The 24,548-nt window shown below is 37.8% G+C and overlaps 1 protein-coding gene across 1 annotated transcript; it reads left to right on the top strand.

Moving 5' to 3' along the window:
• The first annotated feature begins 1,208 nt into the window (after nt 1-1,208).
• LOC138326991 (ATP-dependent DNA helicase Q5-like) lies at nt 1,209-24,537 on the top strand. The gene is made up of 12 exons (XM_069272950.1): nt 1,209-1,404; nt 3,721-4,382; nt 10,668-10,885; nt 11,126-11,288; nt 11,864-11,949; nt 12,588-12,824; nt 14,343-14,484; nt 14,918-15,031; nt 20,009-20,983; nt 21,410-21,697; nt 22,243-22,321; nt 22,578-24,537. Exons 1-12 carry the CDS (start codon nt 1,287-1,289, stop codon nt 22,661-22,663), a joined length of 3,168 nt encoding a protein of 1,055 aa, XP_069129051.1. The 5' UTR covers nt 1,209-1,286; the 3' UTR covers nt 22,664-24,537.
• Nucleotides 24,538-24,548: the final 11 nt, after the last annotated feature.

Genomic DNA, 24,548 nt, shown 5'->3' on the forward strand with positions numbered 1-24,548 from the left:
AACTTTCTGCATATCACAAGGGACCAGCAAAGAAATTTTTAACATGGTTAATGAGGAAATTATCTCAATTTCTAATATTACAGATGTTATCACTCATAAACAGAATTTTAAAGATGTATGTTAACGTGTCGGTACATAATGACTTGAACATTAAGCCATGTGGGACCATTGTTATACCATGTATACAATGTATATATATATATATATATGTATGTATATGTATAAGTTGAGGGAGTTCATTATTATGTTGACTATTGTCTTAGTTGATACATATATTACATACTACATAACTTCTACCAATACAATATTCTGCCCTGGATTTTCTGTAATGATTTCTTCTTTTATGACATTCAAAGATATAAATGACCAATTATCACTCATCATCTTTTCTCACACAATCAAACTGTAAAAGGAGTGGGTCGGTGTAGCTTGTATATATAGTGTTCTCTATCTACAAAACAACGGAACATTCTCCAGTGGCTATATACAGTACAAAGCATTACACTAGATGTCTCCAAGTCACATATCCAAAATGTAGGACCTGAAGATGTCAATTCCACTCCCTAAATTTCCCTTGCCTTTTTATTACTTAGAAAAAAAATTTACACATGCACTGTATATCACATAACTTAACACACTAAGAACACTCTTGTCAATCCACGTTGCCAACATGCAATCGTCGCTATTGATGGATTTGTATTCATCCGTTTATAATAATACAATGTTACTGAATAAGATAACGTTACATCATAGTTTTTATATATATATCCAAGCTATCTCAGCAAGTTAGAGTTGAACTGTTAGCATACAGTGCGCCAGTATGGATTGTTTATATTAACTAAGTGATCAGTAGTCGAACCTGTAAAAGAGGCAGCGGTCAGTGACATTATTACGAGTTTCATTGCAGTTTCAGCAGCAAGTTTATCAACTTCATATTGTGTCAATTTGTGATCAGCTGATCGCGTTTACCAGCTGATTTTGGTGACGTCTTATTACTGAAAACCTCAACGGATAATGTAAACATAGATGTGCTGAAACTTACCGTCTCTTTTGTCTCGGTTATTCAGTTTCCACAGTGCCACCCTCAACAATCTTACCGCATCTAATGTCTAAAATCTTCGACAGGAAGGAAAATTGGACAGGAAGCACAGGTGTTCATCTCGGTCATTAAAGCGATTGAAAGAAGCGGTCGAAATTACGCGTCTCGATGACGTCGATCTTAGTCATGTTGTAAACTTCCGCCTGCTCTTTTCGTCAGAAGTGTGTGTCAGCTGTTTGATCTCAACATGTCTAAAAAGGAAGATGACATGGATGACTCCATGTACCAAGTGTTAACAACAGTTTTTAAGCACAAGGATTTTAAATCCAAATTACAAAAACAAGCAACTCGATGTGTTTTACACGGTAACTAGGCTATGTCATTTGACTTACGTTATGCTATGTTGAATGTAACAGATGTAAACCCCTTTCTCACATGTGTCATAACTACTTATACAGACACATTTATACTATATATAGAGTAGCATCGAAAACAGATATGCCTTGTACGTAGCTTTGTTTGACCCATATAGAATTGGTTCAATGTGATATATTTTTTATTACATTGATTCAGGCATTTATTATTCTGATAAGTGGTAGGCATTTGGCATGGTTGATTTTGAGAATGTAATTTAAATGTTTTATATTGCCACAATCGAAATTTTGAAAATGTAACCCTTAGCATTTGGTAAATCTCCTATTGAAAGTTAAAGGTTACTCACAATGTACATGTACATGAATTTGTACATGTAATCAGTGACATATATAGTACTTAAAGTATTATATCTAAGTCCTAAGTACTGTATATAACCCCTTCCCCCACGCCACTGAGCCAATCACTCACCTAAAATCGTCACTATTGACGGCTGGTGACAAACCAAAGAAGAAGAAGAAGTCCCTGTTGTAATGTTTCAAAATGCTCTCTTCGTGCTTTAACTCAAACATTGCTGGGGTACACTAGTCAGATGCTCAAGTTTTGAAGTACCCAGTCACCGATGATCAGCTTAGTCCAATTCATCTAATAATTGTGAGGTTTGATAAGGGAAAATACCAGAAACATATATACATAAAGATTGGCAATTCTGCCATTTTTACTATCAGCAGATGTACTTCTGTATGTGCTTAGGGGTATTTAGATAAACTTTTAAATAGTTGAATACAGCAGAATAACTTTGAAATGTTATAAAAGTTCAGTAATTTTCAGATGGTTTGTGGACGATTTTGGAAAGAAAAAATAATATTCTAACTTATATATTAATAAAACAAAATGCACTTCCGGTTTTGAATGTCTGATTTTCGAAAAACCAGGTAAAATTGCCGATTTTCATGCTTTCAAAAAAACTGGTCACATCAAACCATAATATAATGTTTAAACTTTGTATTGATGCCAAAATATCATGTTTAAGAAAATACTCTTGAAAGTAGTTATAGCCAAGGGAAAATGCCTATAAACCAGAGGTCCAGCTGCCTGTCAACAAAGGCAAAGAAGGAGTTTCCAATCTCTATGTATATATGTTTCTGAAAATACCACTATAAGGAAAATATTCACTATGATAAGATCAAGGAAAAGGCATATAAATTTTAAGCTCTGGTCAGGATTAAACTTGAATATACAAGTGTGGCTTGAGATGAGATCATTATGTTACCTGAAAAAGGACATACACTGTAGTCCAAGTAGAGATGGTTCAGCAGCAGGCTTCATGCTTCTTCACCAACGGCGAAAGTAAAACCTCAAATGTTCAAACTATATATAGACATTCGGCAGTGGTAGAGTCTATATAGTGACTTGCCGCAGAGATACCCACCTTTCTATGATTAATGATATTCAATATAATAATATTTTGTCTGTCCGTCTCTTTTCAATTTTCTATCATTTCAAAACCTATCTTGAAAATCCACAAACCTGCAAGAATTGTCTCTCTGACATTTTCTATATTTTCAAACCCTATCTTGAAAAGCCACAATTCTGCAAGAAAAGAAAAAAAGAAAAGAAAAAGAAAAGAAAAAAAAAGAAAAAAACTTTCCTAGAATGATCCTGCACTGTCTATTTGTACATTCAATAATTTAATCAGTGCACATAATTGCATTAGTATTCCATCTTTTATGAAGTAGAAACGCTAATAGTAGAACTAGTTCTAGTATAACTTAATGAACAGATTATACTGAAGACAGAGATTACTGAATCCAAATATAGTTGGTTCCCAGAAAATTTGTGGTTTTTCATAAGCAGGGCTAATTTGTTTTTAGCATACTGTACTCTTTGTCAAAAAAGAAGTTCAAAATTAAAAAACGAGTTTGACTAAAAATTTCTTTTTCACTCCATTAAAATTGAAGTGTTATATGCATGATAACACTATATTTAGTGTTGGCATCTTTATATTAATTAATGCAAATTTCAAATTACTTTAGGATAGACAATTACCTTCATGCATTCTATGTACTGTATTCGACCCAATAACTGCCCAGGGCATTTAAATGATAAAAAAATGAAAAGGTGCTTTCAAAGACGAAATTATTACAAACCCATACAGTTTTGATAGCTTGGGTCTTATGTCTGGGCATTGAAATGAGGCCTCAAAAAAGGGGAGGGCCCTTATAGGGACATGGGCAGCTCTTATTAGGTCGAATACGGTATTTCATTTCTACACAAAACTTTGCTTACAATACTATGATCCATTTCAGGAAACCATGATGTTTTTATTTCTATGCCCACTGGAGCAGGAAAATCCTTATGCTATCAGTTGCCAGCAAGATATGGAAAAGTTGGTGTTACACTAGTCGTCTCCCCCTTGATAGCGCTAATGCAGGATCAGTTGGAACATCTGGATCATTTGAAGATTCCTTCGGAAACTTTGAACTCCAAACAGACTGTAAAGGAAAAAAAGCGTGTCCTTGGAGACCTAAACAGTGCCAAACCTCGAACAAGGCTCCTGTATATAACTCCAGAACAGGCTGCCACTGACGGCTTCAAAGCAGTTGCTGATAGCCTCATCAAGAAAAACCTGTTGCGATATTTGGTGGTTGATGAAGCTCACTGTGTATCACAGTGGGGACATGATTTCCGACCGGACTACCTCAAACTGGGCCAGCTACGTAAAAAGATGCCAGGTATTCCCTGTATTGCTCTTACAGCTACGGCAACAGCTCAGGTGGTTACAGACATCGAGAAACAACTTCAGCTGAAAACTCCTGTAAAGAAATTCAAGTCTAGCTGTTTCCGATCAAATCTATTTTATGATGTTGCCATGAAAGAAGTGATTGGAAATCCATATGGAGACCTTAATCAGTTTGCAAGGACTGCACTGAATTGTTTGAAGGGACACGAATCAGAGATTGATAACTGGGTAAGTGGTTTTACAGATATTGATGTCCAAACTTCAGATGACCGATATCTGAAATTACTGTGGGGATTGATTCATGACTATATATTAACATTTTCACTGCAGTCCCACTATGTAACCTTTAATACCAAGCGCAGTTGGCAGTCATATAGACAATGAACTTCAAGCACCTATTGTGATGTTATTATCATTATGACCACACAATTGTCGTGCCAGCGATTGCGGAAGACAGCTGTTCAAATGGCTGTTCCATCCATGACGATAATGAATGATTATATTTCACTATAGATGCAAAATTCCTTGGGATTTCATCATAGAATTGTAACCAAATGTAAATATAAGCATTGAACGTCTTTCAGTTGGCATTCATAGCCAAAATGAATGCCAACTGAACAAAGGCAAATTCTAAATGAAATGCTAGCGCGCTTCATGGAATTTTCCTCTGTTCAGTTGGCATTCATATTGGCTATGAATGCCAACTGAAAGACGTTCAATGCTTAAATCAGTTGTGTAGTATAGCTTTTATGGCTGATTGTTATGTCTATGTATGGTAGATACACTACATATAGTGTGGCATCCTCATGTATAGGTGTCCTGTACACTACATATAGTGTGGCATCCTCATGTATAGGTGTCCGGTACACTACATATAGTGTGGCATCCTCATGTATAGGTGTCCGGTACACTACATATAGTGTGGCATCCTCATGTATAGGTGTCCGGTACACTACATATAGTGTGGCATCCTCATGTATAGGGTGTCCTGTACACTACATATAGTGTGGCATCCTCATGTATAGGTGTCCGGTACACTACATATAGTGTGGCATCCTCATGTATAGGTGTCCTGTACACTACATATAGTGTGGCATCCTCATGAATAGGTGTCCGGTACACTACATATAGTGTGGCATCCTCATGTATAGGTGTCCGGTACACTACATATAGTGTGGCATCCTCATGTATAGGTGTCCTGTACACTACATATAGTGTGGCATCCTCATGTATATAGGTGTCCGGTACACTACATATAGTGTGGCATCCTCATGTATAGGTGTCCTGTACACTACATATAGTGTGGCATCCTCATGTAAAGGTGTCCTGTACACTACATATAGTGTGGCATCCTCATGTATAGGTGTCCTGTACACTACATATAGTGTGGCATCCTCATGTAATAGGTGTCCGGTACACTACATATAGTGTGGCATCCTCATGTATAGGTGTCCGTACACTACATATAGTGTGGCATCCTCATGTATAGGTGTCCGGTACACTACATATAGTGTGGCATCCTCATGTATAGGTGTCCGGTACATACATATAGTGTGGCATCCTCATGTATAGGTGTCCGGTACACTACATATAGTGTGGCATCCTCATGTATAGGTGTCCGGTACACTACATATAGTGTGGCATCCTCATGTATAGGTGTCCGGTATACACTACGTATATAGTGTGGCATCCTCATGTATAGGTGTCCGGTACACTACATATAGTGTGGCATCCTCATGTATAGGTGTCCGGTACACTACATATAGTGTGGCATCCTCATGTATAGGTGTCCGGTACACTACATATAGTGTGGCATCCTCATGTATAGGTGTCCGGTACACTACATATAGTGTGGCATCCTCATGTATAGGTGTCCGGTACACTACATATAGTGTGGCATCCTCATGTATAGGTGTCCGGTACACTACATATAGTGTGGCATCCTCATGTATAGGTGTCCGGTACACTACTATAGTGTGGCATCCTCATGTATAGGTGTCCGGTACACTACATATAGTGTGGCATCCTCATGTATAGTGTCCGGTACACTACAATAGTGTGGCATCCTCATGTATAGGTGTCCGGTACACTACATATAGTGTGGCATCCTCATGTATAGGTGTCCGGTACACTACATATAGTGTGGCATCCTCATGTATAGGTGTCCGGTACACTACTATAGTGTGCATCCTCATGTATAGGTGTCCGGTACACTACATATAGTGTGGCATCCTCATGTATAGGTGTCCGGTACACTACATATTGTGTGGCATCCTCATGTATAGGTGTGTATAGTGTGCCTCGATAGTTCCGTGGCATCCATGATAGGTGTCCGGTACACTACATATAGTGTGGCATCCCTCATGTATAGGTGTCCGGTACACTACGTATAGTGTGGCATCCTCATGTATAGGTGTCCGGTACACTACATATAGTGTGGCATCCTCATGTATAGGTGTCCGGTACACTACATATAGTGTGGCATCCTCATGTATAGGTGTCCGGTACACTACATATAGTGTGGCATCCTCATGTATAGGTGTCCGGTACACTACATATAGTGTGGCATCCTCATGTATATAGGTGTCCGGTACACTACCTATAGTGTGGCATCCTCATGTATAGGTGTCCGGTACACTACATATAGTGTGGCATCCTCATGTATAGGTGTCCGGTACACTACATATAGTGTGGCATCCTCATGTATAGGTGTCCGGTACACTACATATAGTGTGGCATCCTCATGTATAGGTGTCCGGTACACTACATATAGTGTGGCATCCTCATGTATAGGTGTCCGGTACACTACATATAGTGTGGCATCCTCATGTATATAGGTGTCCGGTACACTACATATAGTGTGGCATCCTCATGTATAGGTGTCCGGTACACTACATATAGTGTGGCATCCTCATGTATAGGTGTCCGGTACACTACATATAGTGTGGCATCCTCATGTATAGGTGTCCTGTACACTACATATAGTGTGGCATCCTCATGTATAGGTGTCCGGTACACTACGTATATATGTGGCATCCTCATGTATAGGTGTCCGGTACACTACATATAGTGTGGCATCCTCATGTATATAGGTGTCCGGTACACTACATATAGTGTGGCATCCTCATGTATAGGTGTCCGGTACACTACATATAGTGTGGCATCCTCATGTATAGGTGTCCGGTACACTACATATAGTGTGGCATCCTCATGTATAGGTGTCCGGTACACTACATATAGTGTGGCATCCTCATGTATAGGTGTCCGGTACACTACATATAGTGTGGCATCCTCATGTATAGGTGTCCGGTACACTACATATAGTGTGGCATCCTCATGTATAGGTGTCTGGTCTATTGGTGCACTCCAGTCTCTGTATATATTTAACACTTAAAGGATTGTTAGATTGCATTTATTGGAGATATAAATGCAATCTGGGTGGCAGATAAATAGAATAGCGCCCGTTACGGCGCTATATATAGTTAAAATTAGTTTGTGTCTTATTTCTGTATCATAAGGAGAAATTGATATTTTAATAAAAAATCTTAGGTTGGAATCAGAATCTGTGTTGACCAAAGTATAATACATGTATATAGTAAAACCCTGGAAAAGCAGGGGACCAGATCAATAGTTCTAGGAATACTGTAAAACCCCAATAAATCGAACAGCAGGGGACCAGATCAATAGTTCTAGGAATACCGTAAAACCCCCATAAGTCAAACAGCAGGGGACCAGATCAATAGTTCTAGGAATACCGTAAAACCCCCATAACTCGAACAGCAGGGGACCAGATCAATAGTTCTAGGAATACAGTAAAACCCCCATAACTCAAACAGCAGGGGACCAGATCAATAGTTCTAGGAATACAGTAAAACCCCCATAACTCAAACAGGAGGGGACCAGATCAGTAGTTCTAGGAATACAGTAAAACCCCCATAACTCAAACAGGAGGGGACCAGATCAGTAGTTCTAGGAATACAGTAAAACCCCCATAACTCGAACAGTAGGGGACCAGATCAATAGTTCTAGGAATACAGTAAAACATCCATAACTCAAACAGCAGGGGACTAGATCAATAGTTCTAGGAATACAGTAAAACATCCTTAACTCAAACAGCAGGGCACCAGATCAATAGTTCTAGGAATACAGTAAAACCCCCATAACTCAAACAGCAGGGGAGCAGATCAATAGTTCTAGGAATACAGTATAACCCCTATAACTCAAACAGCAGGGGACCAGATCAGTAGTTCTAGGAATACAGTATAACCCCTATAACTCAAACAGCAGGGGACCATATCAGTAGTTCTAGGAATACACTATAACCCCCATAACTCAAACAGTAGGGGACCAGATCAATAGTTCTAGGAATACAGTAAAACATCCTTAACTCAAACAGTAGGGGACCAGATCAGTAGTTCTAGGAATACAGTAAAACATCCTTAACTCAAACAGTAGGGGACCAGATCAATAGTTCTAGGAATACAGTAAAACCCCCATAACTCAAACAGCAGGGGACCAGATCGGTAGCTCTAGGAATATAGTAAAACATCCTTAACTCAAACAGTAGGGGACCAGATCAGTAGTTCTAGGAATACAGTAAATCCCCATAACTCAAACAGTAGGTGACCAGATCAGTAGTTCTAGGAATACAGTAAAACCCCCATAACTCAAACAGCAGGGGACCAGATCAGTAGTTCTAGGAATACAGTAAAACCCCCATAACTCAAACAGTAGGGGACCAGATCAGTAGTTCTAGGAATACAGTAAACCCCCATAACTCAAACAGCAGGGGACCAGATCAGTATTTCTAGGAATACAGTAAAACCCCAATAACTCCAACAGCAGGGGACCAGATCTATAGTTCTAGGAATACAGTATAACCCCTATAACTCAAACAGCAGGGGACCAGATCAATAGTTCTAGGAATACAGTAAAACCCCCATAACTCAAACAGCAGGGGACTAGATCAATAGTTATAGGAATACAGTAAAACCCCCATTACTCAAACAGCAGGGGACCAGATCAATAGTTCTAGGAATACAGTATAACCCCAACAACTCGAACAGAAGGGGAACAGATCAATAGTTCTAGGAATACAGTAAAACCCCCATAACTCAAACAGCAGGGGACCAGATCAATAGTTCTAGGAATACAGTAAAACCCCCATAACTCAAACAGCAGGGGACCATATCAATAGTTATAGGAATACAGTAAAACCCCCATAACTGGAACAGCAGGGGACCGGATCAATAGTTCTAGGAATACAGTAAAACCCCCATAACTCAAACAGCAGGGGACCAGATCAATAGTTCTAGGAATACAGTAAAACCCCCATAACTCAAACAGCAGGGGACCAGATCAATAGTTCTAGGAATACAGTAAAACCCCCATAACTCAAACAGCAGGAGACCAGATCAATAGTTCTAGGAATACAGTAAAACCCCCATAACTCAAACAGCAGGGGACCAGATCAATAGTTCTAGGAATACAGTAAAACCCCCATAACTCAAACAGCAGGGGACCAGATCAATAGTTCTAGGAATACAGTAAAACCCCCATAACTCAAACAGCAGGGGACCAGATCAATAGTTATAGGAATACAGTAAAACCCCCATAACTCAAACAGCAGGGCACCAGATCAATAGTTCTAGGAATACAGTAAAACCCCCATAACTCAAACAGCAGGGGACCAGATCAATAGTTCTAGGAATACAGTAAAACCCCCATAACTCAAACAGTAGGGGACCAGATCAATAGTTCTAGGAATACAGTAAAACCCCCATAACTCAAACAGTAGGGGACCAGATCAATAGTTCTAGGAATACAGTAAAACCCCCATAACTCAAACAGCAGGGCACCAGATCAATAGTTCTAGGAATACAGTAAAACCCCCATAACTCAAACAGCAGGGGACCAGATCAATAGTTCGAGGAATACAGGGTGTTCCATTAATCTGAGGTTGGTCGCGATCGATCATTAACAGTCAAAATGTCTGATCTCAAACTATGACAAATAATGCATATTAATGACATTTTTGACTAATTTCCTTAATTTTCAGCATTTTGAATTTTTATGAAAGTGGTTTTTGATAGCAATATCTAATTGAAAAAATATATGATTATATATTACTTAAAAATGAATCTTTGAAAATTTTTCAAGGGCTGAGCACCTGTTCAACAAACACATGGTTTAATAGTATTTATTTGATGAAACAGGATATATTTATTTCTGACAATATTAATTGAAATTAGCACTTGAAAAGTGATGGTCTTTACCTATGATTTGCCAATAAATGTATACCCAGTCTTTTAACTAATTTGAATATCAATATTAATGTACAATATGTATATTGTAGGGACATTTAATTTCTGTATTCACATGGCGCAGCTCAGCTGTACCACATCACAAATAAAGTTGAGAGTTTGAGGATGTCATAGATCATTAACTAATCAAATTTAAAATATCATAGCTATATTTATCAACTATTGATCATAACCTTATACTTATTTACAGAGTGAGTTTGGCTGTGGTATCGTGTACTGTAGAACTAGAAATGCTTGTGATGAAGTGGCCTCTCACCTCACTCGCCTTGGTATGCCGTCCAAACCTTACCACGCTGGTCTGAAGAACGATGTCCGAGAGGAGATTCAGTCCTCCTGGATGGAGGGAAACTTCCCCATTATAGCAGCTACTATTAGTTTTGGTATGGGGGTTGACAAGGCCAATGTCAGGTAAGAAATAGCATCTTGTTTCAGAAAAGTCTGAATGTTGTTAGGAGATTTGTCCAGGGAAATAATATTCAGATACCATAAGTCATGTTTATTAAAGTCTTGTTCAGAGAAATTTTGTTCTGAAAAGTGTTGTTTAACGAAATCTAATTTTAAATTCTTGTTCATAGAAATAATGTTCCTAGAAGTTTTGTACTGAGAAATCTTGTTGAGAAAAGTCCAATTTTATTACTATTGTTACAGATTTGTAGCCCATTGGACTCTGCCTAAATCTATGGCTGGCTATTACCAGGAGTCAGGTCGAGCAGGAAGGGATGGAAACAAGTCCTACTGTAGGCTTTACTACGCCAGAAATGAAAGAGACACAGTTGCCTTCCTGATTCAGAAAGAAACAACAAAATTTAGCGTGAGTGGAACATTGTCAAAGATGTTTAATGGAATTCTATGACATATGACATTGAGATCAATCTTTTGGAAATTTTCATCTGTACACTTCACTGGGGGTCTACTCGTGGACCAAATACAAACATGTCCAACAGAAGTCCATCCTGACAAGTGTTTTTAATCAATTGTGATTAAGATATTCTGATTGTATGAAATGTGTAGTTTCCAGATGGCTGATAAAGCTGTATGATCTATAAGTAATACATGTGTTGTTTCAAGATGGCTGATAAAGCTGTATGATCTATAAGTAATACATGTGTTGTTTCCAGATGGCTGATAAAGCTGTATGATCTATAAGTAATACATGTGTTGTTTCCAGAGGGTTGATAAAGCTGTATGATTTATAAGTAATACATGTGTTGTTTCCAGAGGGTTGATAAAGCTGTATGATTTATAAGTAATACATGTGTTGTTTCCAGATGGCTGATAAAGCTGTATGATTTATAAGTAATACATGTGTTGTTTCCAGATGGCTTCAAGAGGGTTGATCAAAGATAAAGCTGTATGATCTATAAGTAATACATGTGTTGTTTCCAGAAAGCTGACAAAGCTGTTACAGCTGAAAAGCAGAAAGCTGCCCAGAAAAGTTTTGAGGCAATAGTTAAGTACTGTGAGGACCAAGAGTAAGTGATCTTTATAACGAGATATGAACTATAAGTGATTCTCCTTCATATTCAGACAACTCCGAGTTTAACAATGGTCTCTCTGTACCTCAAACAAAACTAGGCTGTTTTTATCCTAGCCTATTGTAGGATACAGTATTTAGTGTTAAAACTGCATGTGACCTATTTAGGTGTCCCCTTACAGAGTAAATATTACAGGCAACTTATGACGATCTCTGTATTAAGAAATGTTTATGGAACAGGAACATAGAGTCAGTCATACATTTCTTTAAACACAAAAAAAAAAAAACGAAAGCCAATTCGATTTTCATTATCTGTGCCAAGCAGGAAATCCATTATGACATCATGACGGAAACATTAAAATGATGTCAGGACATCAAGATTTCGAGGATAGCCAGACAAAATGGCTGCCTCAGCTAGATTTTTGCAGCATGTTTTGGCGTTTAAGTTCTTGCTATAATTTGGCGTTTAAGTTCTTGCTATAATTAATAAAATGTCTTAAATTTATGTTCATTATATATGAGATTTTATGAAACTCATCTCAACGTTTTTTATTTTGCAAACCTTGGCAAGTTTTATGAAATTTCATATGAAATGAACACACATTTAAGATCCTAGTTCTATTGTTTCATTTGTAGTTGCAGACACTGGGCGATAGCTCGTTACTTTGGAGACGTGAAGCCGGAGTGTGAGGGATCATGTGATGTTTGTAAGGAACCAAAGAGGGTGGCAAAAGCCATCCACGATCTACAGACGGGCTCTTACGCTAACTTCAACAACAAAAAAGGTGGCGGCGGTGGGATCTACTTCTACGAGGATGATGATGACGACGATGACCCTGGAATGTATGGGGGAGGGAGGAGGGGTGCAAAGAGGTACACACCGTTAAACTAGTCATACCATTGAAGCTATACTCGATATAGTTATATAGGGGAAGGTAGTGATGCAAGTTGTCTCCCAATAGATCTAACACAAGGAATTGATATGATATCATTATTAGTGTATCTTACTTGACAAACCTTGAACAGTTCACTTCATATATAGATTATTTGAGTAGGATGTAGATGATAACTATGTGTACTTTACAGCGAGTATGACAGTTATTGTAGATCGTTTGAGTACAGCATTATTTATATTTCTGTTTACAGCGAGTATGACAGTTATTGTAGATCGTTTGAGTACAGCATTATTTATATTTCTGTTTACAGCGAGTATGACAGTTATTGTAGATCGTTTGAGTACAGCATTATTTATATATTATTGTTTACAGTGAGTATGACAGTTATTGTAGATCGTTTGAGTACAGCATTATTTATATTTCTGTTTACAGTGAGTATGACAGTTATTGTAGATTGTTTGAGTACAGCATTATTTATATTTCTGTTTACAGTGAGTATGACAGTTATTGTAGATCGTTTGAGTACAGCATTATTTATATTTCTGTTTACAGTGAGTATGACAGTTATTGTAGATCGTTTGAGTACAGCATTATTTTATATTTCTGTTTACAGCGAGTATGACAGTTATTGTAGATCGTTTGAGTTCAGCATTATTTATATTTCTGTTTACAGTGAGTATGACAGTTATTGTAGATTGTTTGAGTACAGCATTATTTATATTTCTGTTTACAGTGAGTATGACAGTTATTGTAGATCGTTTGAGTACAGCATTATTTATATTTCTGTTTACAGTGAGTATGACAGTTATTGTAGATCGTTTGAGTACAGCATTATTTATATTTCTGTTTACAGCGAGTATGACAGTTATTGTAGATCGTTTGAGTACAGCATTATTTATATTTCTGTTTACAGTGAGTATGACAGTTATTGTAGATCGTTTGAGTACAGCATTATTTATATTTCTGTTTACAGTGAGTATGACAGTTATTGTAGATCGTTTGAGTACAGCATTATTTACATTTCTGTTTACAGTGAGTATGACAGTTATAGTAGATCGTTTGAGTACAGCATTATTTATATTTCTGTTTACAGCAAGTATGACAGTTATTGTAGATCGTTTGAGTAGAGCGAGTATGACAGTTATAGTAGATCGTTTGAGTACAGCATTATTTATATTTCTGTTTTCAGCGAGTATGACAGTTATTGTAGATCGTTTGAGTACAGCATTATTTATATTTCTGTTTACAGTGAGTATGACAGTTATTGTAGATCGTTTGAGTACAGCATTATTTAAAATATTTCTGTTTACAGCGAGTATGACAGTTATTGTAGATTGTTTGAGTTCAGCATTATTTATATTTCTGTTTACAGTGAGTATGACAGTTATTGTAGATCGTTTGAGTACAGCATTATTTAAAATATTTCTGTTTACAGCGAGTATGACAGTTATTGTAGATTGTTTGAGTTCAGCATTATTTATATTTCTGTTTACAGCGAGTATGACAGTTATAGTAGATCATATGATAATGGTGCTGATGATGATGATGATGCAGCTTACCGACGAGAGAAGAAGGAACAGCTAGAGAAAAAACAACGACACAATTTCATAATGAGAGAATTCAAAAAGAGAAAAGGGGTAAATACAGTTTCACCATTTATGGTTAATATGGAAATATAATTTGTTTATCATCGCTCAAGTGATGTCACTTTGTGTTCTTATCAAATATAACTATGTACAATTTATTGATTATCAAAAATGTTTATCTATCGAGTTGAAAAAAAAAAGAATATTGATTCATTGTCTAATTGAGTACCAGACATTTTGTCAATAGCTGAATACATTGTATAGTATAGTTAGTTTTGAGATCAATGAAACAGTTTTGTAAGTTCTGATATGTGCATACAAAAAATGTAATAAGCATGTATAATTAAACTATTGGGGGAGAACTTGTATCAATACGTTCCCCTATATAACTATGTCGAGTATAGTGTTGTGTAGATAGCTGAATAATCTCCAGACCTGTATAACTAAAAATGAACTTTAAATATGTAATGTGTGTTTTATCCAGGGAGGCGATGATTCGTCCACCTCGACTGTGACGGAGGAGCCTGATGAAGAACCCGACCCTGACTGTCCTCTCAGGGACGCTGCCAATCACAAGATTCCAAAACTGACCATCAAGGTGATACAACTGTCCAATATGATTTATAACGATGTTTTGGGTGACAAAGTAAAACTAAATAGTAAATAGGTAGATGTGTCAAATAGTAAAAATTATAGTACATGGATTGATATCAATGCTATGTCGAAACATTCATGTAAACCAAGACATAAAAACATTAGTATTTCCTGAGTATTTCCAACAAACTTATGTTAATATTTATATATATTCCAGGGTAGAGAGTATTGTATGGGGATGTTAGAGAAGGCGATGAGGGATAACTTCAGTCAGTATTACAAGGATGTACCCCACAAACTTATGTTACTATTTATATATATTCCAGGGTAGAGAGTATTGTATGGGGATGTTAGAGAAGGCGATGAGGGATAACTTCAGTCAGTATTACAAGGATGTACCCAACAAACTTATGTTTATATTTATATATATTCCAGGGTAGAGAGTATTGTATGGGGATGTTAGAGAAGGTGATGAGGGATAACTTCAGTCAGTATTACAAGGATGTACCCCACAAACTTATGTTAATATTTATATATATTCCAGGGTAGAGAGTATTGTATGGGGATGTTAGAGAAGGCGATGAGGGATAACTTCAGTCAGTATTACAAGGATGTACCTCACAAACTAATATTTATATATATTCCAGGGTAGAGAGTATTGTATGGGGATGTTAGAGAAGGTGATGAGGGATATAACTTCAGTCCGTATTACAAGGATGTACCCCACAAACTTATGTTGATATTTTTAGGTCATCTGACCCGAAGGGTCAGGATGACCTATTGTCATCATGCACCGTCCGTCGTCGTGCGCCGTGCGCCGTGCGCCGTCCGCGCCGTCCGTCGCCGTCCGCCGTCCGCCGTGCGCCGTGCGTAAACTTTTTATTCAAACGACTTCTTCTCAAGAACCAGAAGGCCCAGGGTACTCATATTTGGCGTGTAGGTTGCTGGGATGGAGGGCTACCAAGTTTGTTCAAATGAATGACCTTGACCTTCATTCAAGGTCACAGGGGTCAAAAAGGCTTAAATTTTTAAACAACTTCTTCTCAAGAACCAGAAGGCCCAGGGTACTGATATTTGCCCTGTAGGATGCTGGGATGAAGGGCTACCAAGTTTGTTCGAATAAATGACCTTGACCTTCATTCAAGGTCACGAGGGTCAAATAGGCTAAAATCCTTTAAATAACTTCTTGTGAATAACTAAGAGGCCTAGAGACCTGATATTAGGCCTGTGGCATGCTGGGATGAAGGGCTACCAAGTTTGTTCAAATAACTGACCTTGACCTTCATTCAAGGTCACGAGGGTCAAATAGGCTAAAATCTTTAAACAACTTCTTCTCAAGAACCAGAAGGCCCAGGGTACTGATATTTGCCCTGTAGGATGCTGGGATGAAGGGCTACCAAGTTTGTTCAAATAAATGACCTTGACCTTCATTCAAGGTCACGAGGGTCAAAAAGGCTAAAATCTTTAATCAACTTCTTCTCAAGAACCAGAAGGCCCAGGGTACTGATATTTGCCCTGTAGGATGCTGGGATGAAGGGCTACCAAGTTTGTTCAAATAAATGACCTTGACCTTCATTCAAGGTCACGAGGGTCAAATAGGCTAAAATCTTTAAACGACTTCTTCTCAAGAACCAGAAGGCCCAGGGTACTGATATTGGGACTGTGACATGCTTTGATGAAGGGCTACCAAGTTTGTTCGAATAAATGACCTTGACCTTCATTCAAGGTCACAGGGGTCAAATAGGCTAAAATCCTTTAAAGAACTGCTTGTGAATAACTAAGAGGCCTAGAGACCTGATATTAGGCCTGTGGCATGCTGGGATGAAGGGCTACCAAGTTTGTTCAAATAAATGACCTTGACCTTCATTCAAGGTCACGAGGGTCAAAAAGGCTAAAATCTTTAAACAACTTCTTCTCAAGAACCAGAAGGCCCAGGGTACTGATATTTGCCCTGTAGGATGCTGGAATGAAGGGCTACCAAGTTTGTTCAAATAAATGACCTTGACCTTCATTCAAGGTCACGAGGGTCAAATAGGCTAAAATCTTTAAACGACTTCTTCTCAAGAACCAGAAGGCCCAGGGTACTGATATTGGGACTGTGACATGCTTGGATGAAGGGCTACCAAGTTTGTTCAAATGAATGACCTTAACCTTCATTCAAGGTCACGGGGGTCAAAAAGGCTAAAATCTTTAAACGACTTCTTCTCAAGAACCAGAAGGCCCAGGGTACTGATATTTGGCCTGTAGGATGCTGGGATGAAGGGCTACCAAGTTAGTTCAAATAAATGACCTTGACCTTCATTCAAGGTCACAGGGGTCAAATAGGCTAAAATCATTTAAACAAATTCTTGTGAATAACTAAGAGGCCTAGAGACCTGATATTAGGCCTGTGGCATGCTGGGATGAAGGGCTACCAAGTTTGTCCAAATGAATGACCTTGATCTTCATTCAAGGTCACAGGGGTCAAATAGGCTAAAATCTTTAAATGAATTCTTCTTAAGAACCAGAAGGCCCAGGGTACTGATATTGGGCATGTAGCATGCTGGGATGAAGGACTACCAAGTTTGTTTCAAATGAATTACCTTGACCTTCAATCAAGGTCACAGTGGTCAAATAGGCTAAAATCTTTAAACGATTATGTTGTATTGTACTAATAGTCAGATGACCGTTAAGGCCCATGGGCCTCTTGGTTTTATATTCCAGGGTAGAGAGTATTGTATGGGGATGTTAGAGAAGGCGATGAGGGATAACTTCAGTCAGTATTACAAGGATGTACCCAACAAACTTATGTTTATATTTATATATATTCCAGGGTAGAGAGTATTGTATGGGGATGTTAGAGAAGGTGATGAGGGATAACTTCAGTCAGTATTACAAGGATGTACCCCACACAAACTTGTGTTTATATTTATATATATTTCCAGGGTAGAGAGTATTGTATGGGGATGTTAGAGAAGGCGATGAGGGATAACTTCAGTCAGTATTACAAGGATGTACCAAACAAACTTATGTTACTATTTATATATATTCCAGGGTAGAGAGTATTGTATGGGGATGTTAGAGAAGGCGATGAGGGATAACTTCAGTCAGTATTACAAGGATGTACCCCACAAACTTATGTTAATATTTTATATATATTCCAGGGTAGAGAGTATTGTATGGGGATGTTAGAGAAGGCGATGAGGGATAACTTCAGTCAGTATTACAAGGATGTACCCCACAAACTTATGTTAATATTTATATATATTCCAGGGTAGAGAGTATTGTATGGGGATGTTAGAGAAGGCGATGAGGGATAACTTCAGTCAGTATTACAAGGATGTACCCCACAAACTTATATTTATATATATTCCAGGGTAGAGAGTATTGTATGGGGATGTTAGAGAAGGCGATGAGGGATAACTTCAGTCAGTATTACAAGGATGTACCCCACAAACTTATGTTAATATTTATATATATTCCAGGGTAGAGAGTATTGTATGGGGATGTTAGAGAAGGCGATGAGGGATAACTTCAGTCAGTATTACAAGGATGTACCCCACAAACTTATGTTACTATTTATATATATTCCAGGGTAGAGAGTATTGTATGGGGATGTTAGAGAAGGCGATGAGGGATAACTTCAGTCCGTATTACAAGGATGTACTCCACAAACTTATGTTACTATTTATATATATTCCAGGGTAGAGAGTATTGTATGGGGATGTTAGAGAAGGCGATGAGGGATAACTTCAGTCAGTATTACAAGGATGTACCCCACAAACTTATGTTAATATTTATATATATTCCAGGGTAGAGAGTATTGTATGGGGATGTTAGAGAAGGCGATGAGGGATAACTTCAGTCAGTATTACAAGGATGTACCCCACAAACTTATGTTACTATTTATACATTATATATATATTCCAGGGTAGAGAGTATTGTATGGGGATGTTAGAGAAGGCGATGAGGGATAACTTCAGTCAGTATTACAAGGATGTACCCCACAAACTTATGTTAATATTTATATATATTCCAGGGTAGAGAGTATTGTATGGGGATGTTAGAGAAGGCGATGAGGGATAACTTCAGTCAGTATTACAAGGATGTACCCCACAAACTTATGTTAATATTTATATATATTCCAGGGTAGAGAGTATTGTATGGGGATGTTAGAGAAGGCGATGAGGGATAACTTCAGTCAGTATTACAAGGATGTACCCACAAACTTATGTTAATATTTTATATATATTCCAGGGTAGAGAGTATTGTATGGGGATGTTAGAGAAGGCGATGAGGGATAACTTCAGTCAGTATTACAAGGATGTACCCACAAACTTATGTTATATTTATATATATTCCAGGGTAGAGAGTATTGGATGAGGGATAACTCAGTCAGTATTACAAGGATGTACCCACACTTATGTTATATTTATATATATTCCAGGGTAGAGAGTATTGTATGGGGATGTTAGAGAAGGCGATGGGATAACTTCAGTCAGTATTACAAGGATGTACCCACAAACTTATGTTACTATTTATATATATTCCAGGGTAGAGAGTATTGTATGGGGATGTTAGAGAAGGCGATGAGGGATAACTTCAGTCAGTATTACAAGGATGTACCTCACAAACTTATGTTAATATTTATATATATTCCAGGGTAGATAGTATTGTATGGGGATGTTAGAGAAGGTGATGAGGGATAACTTCAGTCAGTATTACAAGGATGTACCCCACAAACTTATGTTAATATTTATATATATTCCAGGGTAGAGAGTATTGTATGGGGATGTTAGAGAAGGCGATGATGCGGGATAACTTCAGTCAGTATTACAAGGATGTACCCCACAAACTTATGATACTATTTATACATATATATATATTCCAGGGTAGAGAGTATTGTATGGGGATGTTAGAGAAGGCGATGAGGGATAACTTCAGTCCGTATTACAAGGATGTACTCCACAAACTTATGTAATATATTATATATATATTCCAGGGTAGAGAGTATTGTATGGGGATGTTAGAGAAGGCAATGAGGGATAACTTCAGTCAGTATTACAAGGATGTACCCCACAAACTTGAAGGACAGGACTACGAACCAAGATGTTGTGCCATTGACCTTGAGTATGACATATTCAAGGTCAACAAGATGGCCAATATTTACAAGGCAGCAGTGATGAGAACAACAAATGAGATAAAGAAGTGTACGTCTTCTAAAGACCTCCATGTGTCTTTAGTACCGAAATCTGACCCCGGAGACGTAAAAACTTCCCCTTCCGACTCAAAGGGTTGTGGGTTCACTACCGCTTCAGACATGCTTGCTAGTGTAAAGGCAGAAGAAACAGAAAGCAAATCAAAGCCAGCTGTTTTTCTCTCAGCAGCGGAAATGTTGAGAAAGGACCACAAGAAGAGTGATCCCCCTCTGCCAAGTTTATGGCGGTCTGACAGTGATGAAAGTTCTAAGTCACCAGTTTGTGTTGGGAATATTAAGTCGGAGAATGGGCCAAGTCCCTCCTCATCTCCTGGACTCTTTACCACTATAGGAAATAACAATGTGATGCCAGCTGTCATCAAGCCAAGTGTTTCTCATTCCAGTAAAGAAACAAAATTCTCTGGATTTCAAAAAGCCAGCACCGTGATATCTAAAAAAGTAACATTTGATTTTGATCAGAAAGAAGCTTCAAACTCAACAAAATCAAAATCCAAGTCGGGAAAATCTAACTTAAAAACAAAAGACAAAACAAGCAAGAATGTCCCACAGATCACAAACTTTTTCTCCAAGAGATGTGATGATGAGGACGATAGTTTAGGGAACTCCGGTTGTGATTTGACTTCCAATATTAAGATGAAGATGAATTCCAATACAGACAATGATACCGAGGTCAGAAACTGTGATATTATAAAACCTGTCAACGGCCATGAACCTCCATCAGACATCAAACTGTGCCAAAAGAGAAAGTTAGACGACAAGGTAATTTTGATAATGATGAGCAGCCATTGCCATGTTTTGTAACTATGAACATTATGAATTGTATAAACAGTTTGATTTCTACACTTTCAAAGACTTTTAATTATCCCATAGATTTTGAGACACAAATATATGATTTTTCTATTTCTTGCATTTGCTGCATGTAGTAATGACATAATTGTGAAAAATCAATACAATTTGAGGAAAACATTTATCTTTTTAGTGATTAAGAATTTCAAACCTCTGTATCCATGGGTTTGTTCGAATTCCCAGGCCTGTCATTTCTGGTATCTTTAAATGCTTTTTGATACTGACAAATTATAGGTGTAAAGAAAGAAAATGTCATTTGTCTTAAGAAGTTAATTATGAAAAGAATATTGATATGAAGATGTAAATCTAATGTATTAAATAATAGTTCTATAATACTAGGTAAGTGCCAGTAAACCAAAGAAAAGTAGACTGGAATCGGACTTAGGTTCCAAAACATCATCTACAGAAACCTCAGGGCCCAGGGGAGAAAGCACTGAACGTCACAGCTCGAGGTCATCAGAAAATCAATCAATATCGAATGGACAAAATACTGTAAGTCAGAGTTCAAGGTCATCTGAAGATCCCTCAACCTCCGGGGTGGTTAGTGTGGAGAAAAGGAAGGTTGCAGCTGACTTTGTTGTGAAGTACCTGACACCACACTATAAGGCAGGCAGGATACCCACAAAGGTGACTTAATAATAGTACTATATTCCATGTAATTAGTGCCCAGGGCGCTTCACAAATTTTAACAAAGGGGGGTGGGGGTAAAATAATATCAAGGAAATTGGGGCATTTATCATTTATATAACTTTAAATCCTTAGAGACGGGGTGCTGATTACGGTGAATATGGTACCTCTGGAACTATATAAGGAAATTTTGTATCAGTACTTAAAAATACATTTACGAGATATCTTATATGGTGTATTGTACAAGAGTTGATTTGTTTGACATTTCTATGCCTATATTGCTATATATTCCAATTTTTCCCTTTACTTGTGTTAGCATTTTAATTTATTGCTATTCAACATGTAGGTGTGTAAGCAAATCTTAGGTTTCTGTAATTGATTTTTTTACAATAAGCTATTATTTCAATTATTTTATTGATTAAAACTATCAAGGGAGGTAACTCTAATCACAAGTACATGCATGTTCACAGCTATTAGATGTGTTGCATTGAAGAAATTATCTTATTATTTTTTTTTTATTTTTTTTTTTTTGTATTTAAACCTAGGATGCATTCAAAAGTGTTGCGAGAGCATTATCTCATAAGGTAACAGAAAAACCAGGAGGCACTGGAAAACCAGAGAAAGGTATTTATTGTCTGTGATACCATGTGTTGTATGTGTATCTAAATACATGACTGTCTGTTCTACAGTGGGATATTTATTGTCAATTATTTAATCATTTTAATGTTTTTACCGACATTAGAAACTATCATTGGTGGTCATATTGATTAGGATGTGGATAAATATAAGAATAATATAAGAATAAAGATTGTAAAATATGTAGAGAAAGAAAATCATTGAAGCGTTTTGGTGTTAAAAACTACCTTTATATGATTTGCAGTGAAAGAAATTGCGAAGAAAATGATAGAGAATCTATTTAGAAAGATGAAAGTAGTCAAATCTACAGAGGATCTTGTTGATGTGTGAAGATGGCACATCTTGTATCAAATCTACAGAGGATCTTGTTGATGTGTGAAGATGGCACATCTTGTATCAAATCTACAGATAATCTTGTTGTTGTGTGAAGATGGCACATCTTGTTTCAGTAGCTACAGAGGATCTTGTTGTTGTGTGAAGATGGCACATCTTGTATCAAATCTACAGAGAATCTTGTTGTTGTGTGAAGATGGCACATCTTGTATCAAATCTACAGAGAATATTGTTGTTGTGTGAAGATGGCACATCTTGTATCAAATCTACAGAGAATCTTGTTGTTGTGTAAAGATGGCACATCTTGTTTCAAATCTACCAGAAGATCTTGCTGTTGTGTGAAGATGGCAGATCTTGTATCAAATCTACAGAGAATCTTGTTGATGTGTGAAGATGGCAGATCTTGTATCAAATCTACAGAGAATCTTGTTGTTGTGTGAAGATGGCACATCTTGTATACAATCTACAGAGGATCTTGTTGATGTATGAAGATGGCACATCTTGTATCCAATCTATGGAGGATCTTGTTGTTGTGTTAAGATGGCACACCTTGTATCAAATCTACGGAGGATCTTGTTGGTGTGTGAAGATGGCACATCTTGTATCAAATCTACAGAGAATCTTGTTGTTGTGTGAAGATGGCACATCTTGTATCAACGTACAGAGGATCTTTTCAGTAGCTGTGGATGGACACCTGGTATAATGGATGGCCCTCATCTAATAAACATATAATGTTGAAATAGGATGGGGATCTTTAATAGCTTTATCGTGTTACTTTTAATTAAGTTTTCTCTTTTTCATCAGATGGTGGACTACTCAAATCGCCTTTTCTCCATGGTCCGTCGCCCGATCGTCTGTCCTTCTTTCTGTTAACAATCCTTGTCACCGCTATTTCTCAGAAAGTGCTGAAGGGATTTTTCTCAAATTTCATAATCATGATCCCCTCCAGCTCTAGTTGTGCTTATTGCATTTTGGGACCGACAGCCATCTTGGATTTTGATAGTTGAAGTTTGTTACCACTATTTCTCAAAGTGCAGAAGAGATCTTTTTCAAATTTCATATGTATTTTGTACTTGAAGTTTGAAAAGCGTAGAAAGGATCCCTCTTTCCATTGTCAGACATAGATCATTCATTGGTTGGCACCCAGATCCCTCTTTCCATTGTCAGACATAGATCATTGATTGGTTAGCAGCCACATCCCTCTTTTCATTGTCAGACATAGATCATTCTTTGGTTGGCACCCAGATCCCTCTTTCCATTGTCAGACATAGATCATTGATTGGTTAGCAGCCACATCCCTATTTCCATTGTCAGACATAGATCATTCATTGGTTGGCACCCAGATCCCTCTTTTCATTGTCAGACATAGATCATTCTTTGGTTGGCGCCCAGATCCCTCTTTTCATTGTCCGACATAGATCATTCATTGGTTGGCACCCAGATCCCTCTTTTCATTGTCAGACATAGATCATTCATTGGTTGGCACCCAGATCCCTCTTTTCATTGTCCGACATAGATCATTCTTTGGTTGGCGCCCAGATCCCTCTTTTCATTGTCAGACATAGATCATTCATTGGTTGGCACCCAGATCCCTCTTTTCATTGTCCGACATAGATCATTCTTTGGTTGGCGCCCAGATCCCTCTTTTCATTGTCAGACATAGATCATTCATTGGTTGGCACCCAGATCCCTCTTTTCATTGTCAGACATAGATCATTCATTGGTTGGCACCCAGATCCCTCTTTTCATTGTCAGACATAGATCATTCATTGGTTGGCACCCAGATCCCTCTTTTCATTGTCAGACAAAGATCACTCTTTTGTTGGCGCCCAGATCCCTCTTTTCATTGTCCGACATAGATCATTTCATTGGTTGGCACCCA

This window comes from Argopecten irradians, chromosome 7 (assembly GCF_041381155.1).
Source record: "Argopecten irradians isolate NY chromosome 7, Ai_NY, whole genome shotgun sequence".
NCBI classification, from domain to species: Eukaryota; Metazoa; Mollusca; class Bivalvia; order Pectinida; family Pectinidae; genus Argopecten; species Argopecten irradians.